This window comes from Sinocyclocheilus anshuiensis, unplaced genomic scaffold, assembly GCF_001515605.1.
Source record: "Sinocyclocheilus anshuiensis isolate Anshui unplaced genomic scaffold, SAMN03320099.WGS_v1.1 scaffold308, whole genome shotgun sequence".
Lineage (NCBI taxonomy): Eukaryota > Metazoa > Chordata > Actinopteri > Cypriniformes > Cyprinidae > Sinocyclocheilus > Sinocyclocheilus anshuiensis.
In genome coordinates this window covers 1285828-1291358 of record NW_015558619.1, presented here as the reverse complement: position 1 = coordinate 1291358, position 5531 = coordinate 1285828, and the positions used below count along the sequence as shown (strand labels likewise).

Sequence of the window (5531 nt, the reverse complement as noted above, 5' to 3'; positions counted from 1 at the left end):
AGATACAGTGAAGACAGCGCGTTAGTTTAGAACTCTTCTATTTTTTTTTTTTTATTGTAGAGAGTGTATTAATTTGTGCAATGATAACCTACCAGCAATGTAAATGATATTTTAAATATATTAGAATGAGTACATTGCAATATAAATTTATTAGAATGAGTACATTATTATTTATGGGCTTAAAAACAAGATGCAAACAATCAGAATATTGTACCTGGTGGGGAGGGCACAATGTAAACATGAAACATATGCCATTACCTATATTGTACTGTGGTACAGTTATGGAGGCCCTTCATAATGCAGAGGTCAACTGCCTGCTCTGCCAATAGTTAGAAATGGCACTATAGTAAGCAGTGTTTAATAAACAGCTGTTTTTCTAAATTCTGCTGAGGTGAAATTCAGTGCAGTCCTGTATCATGATACGTATCGTACCGTGGCCTCTGTATCGTGATACGTATCATATCGTGACTTTGCTGGTGATACACAGCCCTAATACATATGTCAGAAGGGTGCTGGTTTTATTTTAGCCTTATTTATTTACTATTATAGTATTTATTTATGAATATTTTTCATATTTTTTTTATTGTAGTTTTTATTTTAATTTAAGTTTTAGTAAGTTTAGTTTGTACTATTGTAATTATTATTAGTTTTTTTAATACTTTAAAGCATTAATTTAAGTTTTAGTAATTTTATCACTTGAACTTTTCAGTTAAAGACAACAGTTCTAATTTTATGTATTTTTAGTAATATTTTCAGTGAGCAATTGTTTATATTTTCAGCCTTCATTTTAATTTTAATTTTAGTAATTTTATTATGTGCTTCTGTCCTTTTTCTTTGCTTATTAAAATTTATTTATGCATACTTTTTTTTTCTTTTTAGTATCAGCAATTTCTGTACTTAAACTTATTTCAGTTAAAAGCAACAGTTCTAATTGTTAATATGTTGCATTATCTTTTATTTTTATGTTTTCAGTGTTCATTTTAGTTTTACTTATGTGCTTTTGTCTTTTTATTTTTATTTTTTTATATTTCTGTATAGTGAAGGCAACATTTTTGAAGCAACATTTGAGTTTTTCCATCTAATATTTGTATTTTATTTTTATATTGGCTTCATTTTAATAAAATAAAACTGTTTTTGATACTATTTTTTTTTTAAACAGGAACAAAACTGAAATTAGTCAATTTTACCAATCTAGTTAAATTAGTTTTTTTATGTTTCACTTCTGCCTGTTTGAAACTATTTTTAATAGTTATAGTAAACGATAACAAAACTGAGGTGTCTAGTTTTACCAGTCTAGTCAAATTATAGGTTTTATGTTTCTCTTCTGCATTAAGAATGTGTTATAACCTGTATTGTAACAATGAAACTGTTGACCTCTATAAACTGCATTAAATGTAGTCTGATTGTTTCTCCTCTTGGTCAATGCAAGATTATCTTGAGTACTTCCTCCTTTTAACAATCGCTGTCTTTCAGCTGTGACATTTGTTCTGCACTCTTCAGTGTAGTGCTGTATTTGACGCATCGGTAATCTTTCCGTCTCCCCTCTCTTCACAGTTCTATCTCCAGGACACCAAAAGCAGCAATGGCACCTTCATCAACAGCCAGCGTCTGAGCCGGGGGTCGGAGGAGAGCCCTCCCTGTGAGGTGCTCTCCGGTGACATCATTCAGTTTGGGGTGGATGTGACCGAGAACACCCGGAAAGGTGAGGAAAGCCAGTCAGTGTTAGCCGCAATAATGAAACATGATCCATCTTTGCATTTGTCTGTAATGCAGGTGTGGATATGTAAATATAAATGTTCCTTTCTGGATTAGACTTGTGCCGGTATTCGGTGTTGCGGTATATCACGGTAATGAATATGCACGATATTGTTATCGTGGGCACTTCTAAATACCGTGAATAATTATATATTACAAATTATTCAGAATTTTGAATGCATTTTAAGAATACTTTCCCCATCAACTGGTCAAAATGCACAACACTGCTGTATGCTGCGTGAAAGACATCTGTGTAAAACTTTTAACTTTATACATTTTTCTGTATTGCTTTATTGCATTTAAATGTTCAGTTATTTTTGTTCTAAGAAAAAAGTTATTAAACCTGTTATACTGTATTATGACAGCACTTTTTTTAAACTAAATTTCAATATCGTGATAACACCATATACCGTGATAAAAGCTTTAGCAATTAATCGCAACATGAAAATTTGATACCAGCATATCCCTATTCTGGATATGAAACTCTGCATAATTTTTATTTTTTATAATTTTTATATATAATATGTACATATTATTTGTTATAATTAAATATAAATATGTATTGATTTATATTTTTTTTTTAATAAATAATATAAATTTATCATTTATAATAGAATTTTATACTTTTTATTTTTTTAAAATCAATATATATTTATATTTAATGTTATGTATGATATGTACTACAATATATTTTATTCATACATAATATTAAATATTGTATTTTAACTACTTTATAATTATTAAAAATACACAATATATTGAATATTTAATATAAATATACTATTTTATAAATAAATTAAATTATTAAAAAAATGTTTTAAATATTATATTTAATAAATCTTAAATATATAAATGTATAAAATCTTAAATATATAATAATTGTTTATAAATAAAAATATATAAAATGATTTTTATATATGTATATTTATAAAATAATGTCACTTACATAATGTCATAAACCATTTGTTAATATTTTTGGTGCTGATGAGTGTTAATTTGGGACCCTGTTTTTTTTTGTTATTGTAATATAGGGCACTATTGCATGTTTACATTTTTTGTGTTATGTGTCTAGAATCACTTTTACACAAATGCAGCCGTTACATACTACACTTGATGCTGTAATGCAGAGATGGCTTTTGAAACCCAAGAGCGCTGGCTGGTTGCTGCTCTGGATGTGTCGTAACTCAAATACATGCAATGGGACGCTTTCACAATCAGATACAAATGCAAAGTAACTTACCCTTTAGAACGAATGAAAGCAAACATTACTTCATAACAAAACGAAAGTACACATGAACATGAAGACCTGTATTTTAACTGGTGAGGTATTGAAATTAGGTTCCAGTTTCTTTGGAAACTTGGTTCCTGTCACATTTGAGTGTTGTGCATTTAAGTCTTTGCGTTGTTGTGGCACAAGTTGGTTGCGTCTCATCGGAACGTCAGGAATTCTTATCAGTCTCTGGATATTTTTGATGATCAAGGCATCTTAGACAGCCTCATATTAGTAAATTTTTATGACCTGTTTATGCTTAGGATATCCTGTAGCTTTGTTTAAATTCTTCTTGTTATGAAAATAATGCTATTTTGTGTAACCACTGTTGTCATACATCCTTAATTTATGTTTTTCTTGTTGTTTTAGTCACTCATGGCTGTATAGTGTCGACCATCAAGCTCTTCTTACCAGATGGCATGGAAGCTCGGCAGCGTTCAGAGTAAGTCCTGTTTAAAGATTATTTAATATTTTTCGTGGTTTAATCTCGGAAAAAGCTTCTATCAATGCTTCCCTCAACCTGGTGAGATACTCTTTAAGGTAACTCATGATTACAAGTTCTATCACTTATAAAAACATGCACATAATGTGATAAAATCTCTGAGAGCTGAGGCTTACAGCTGCTGATTCCACTGATTCACTTGACCAAAACAACATTTGCCTGTGCTTGTTCAGAGGAAATGACATGTGGGCTGTAGTTTGACTGTTAGTGGCCAAATGTTGTATGACGGGAATCAGATCTGGGCTTTTATGCTGGTTTTTGTTCCGTGGTTGTATCATTTCCTTTATTTGTGATTATTTTCTCGGTTATTTAGCAAATGCACATTGCGTATTTACACATATTATCTCACCACATGTCACAATGATGCTCTGTGCTTTTTTTTGCCATGTAGGCAAAGCCTTTTGTTTTTTCAGAATATTCCAAATGAAATCACAGAAAATAATTTATGAAAAATAATTTACAGAAAACAGTCACTTAGTTTGTAAAAATGAACAAAAATATGTGTAAAATGCACATAAATGTCTATGTAATGTTGTTTTACTTAGTTCAGTTTTTATAACATTTTCTGTGGTTGTCGAGTGATACTCAAATTGTATTTAACCCAGTGTTATTATAGCTTAAAATGAAATTTAAAAAAATTACAAAAATAATTTTCAGTTAGTTTACCTTAAAGGGGTCCCATTATGCGCAAAGTCCAATTCAAAAGGAGATATTTATGAGAGCCTGTTCTAGTACACCCCCAAAACAACATCAAGACTTTGAAAAAGAGCATAATAGGACCCCTTTAAAGTACTAAAATTACTCAAACGAATATAAAGAAAAATGTATATAGACTAAAAAATGATATAAACTATGTAAACATTTAAAAAAATGATTAAAAACATGAAACAAAATGACTAAAATTTTTACAAAAATTAAGACCAAATATAAAAATGAAATCTAATTCAAAATATTAACAAAAACTGCAATATTATATCAATAAATCTAAATTTGCACTGCTTTAACACACAGTATTCTTTTCAAATGTGATGGCAGTGATTCCCACATTGTTCATCAGATTTTAATGATAGCTTACAAAAAAAAGGTTTTTATTTTTTCATTGCCCAAAGGCCTCAATTACATTTTGTCTGTTATTCACTGTGCCCCGGGCAGTTATTGATTTTTGATTGGATTTTGGTGATGCTGCACGAACAGCAGACTGTCTTGAGACGAGAGATGAGCGCAGGCACCGTAGGGGTCTCGCGGGTCTCATCCGCCTCCATCTGCTCCGTTTCTACAGCATTAGTCTGAGTGTCACCAAATCCAGACAGCTTTTATTACATTGACATCTAGGTATATGCCAGCCAAGTGCACCAACTTGACAGTTCACCTGCATTCTCTTCATTTAGTTAAAAGGCTCCATAGCGTACCGGTATTGAACTGCCATCCTGGGTTCAGAGCCAAGCGGTCGTGTAGTTAGTAATCTGATGCTCGGCACGTCTGGTGTTTATTATATTCATGAAGAGGGATATTGATGGTCTTGTTGACGGAGGGGATTTCCTACCACCATATGAATGCGATGTTTGACTGTGCATGGATCACCGGCTATAAAAATCGTTTAACGGAAGGCATCCGTGAAGCAGATGGCTCTCGCGCCGAACGCTTCCCTGCGGCCTCCGTTGCTGGCAGGACCTGTTAAACCAACACGCGTGGAAACAAGGTGTGTGCTGTGGGCATCTGTGCCGGTTTTGGGGCTTTAAAATATTTTTACGGCTCTCCTCGTTTAACGTGGAAGTGCTCGCTGAATAAAGCTTACGTTTAATGCGAGCACAAGGAAATGGCAGAGAGCTCCATAAACATTGGCAGGGATGAGGGACCACACACCTTGAGTCTCAGCTGCTGGCAGACAGTGTCTCTAAATCCACCCTGTGGCTAGACGCATTAATGACTGAACCTTATTTCTTTACTCTAACCCCTCTCTGTTAGGGATGGCTCAGGGATTGTTGACTGCTTGTTTAATAATTG

At 32.6% G+C, this 5531-nt stretch overlaps 1 protein-coding gene across 6 annotated transcripts in view; it reads left to right on the top strand.

Annotated features, from left to right (window-relative positions):
- slmapa (sarcolemma associated protein a) overlaps positions 1 to 5531 on the top strand; it is a 75683-nt gene that overhangs the window by 21174 nt on the left and 48978 nt on the right. For 5 of the 6 annotated variants that reach the window (XM_016476413.1, XM_016476417.1, XM_016476415.1 and 2 more), the window contains exons 2-3: positions 1555 to 1702; positions 3395 to 3467. In XM_016476413.1, coding sequence (XP_016331899.1) covers positions 1555 to 1702; positions 3395 to 3467 — 221 coding nt within the window. Of the gene's footprint in view, positions 1 to 1554; positions 1703 to 3174; positions 3260 to 3394; positions 3468 to 5531 lie in introns of those variants that run through there. The other variant, XM_016476418.1, reaches the window with a different exon arrangement.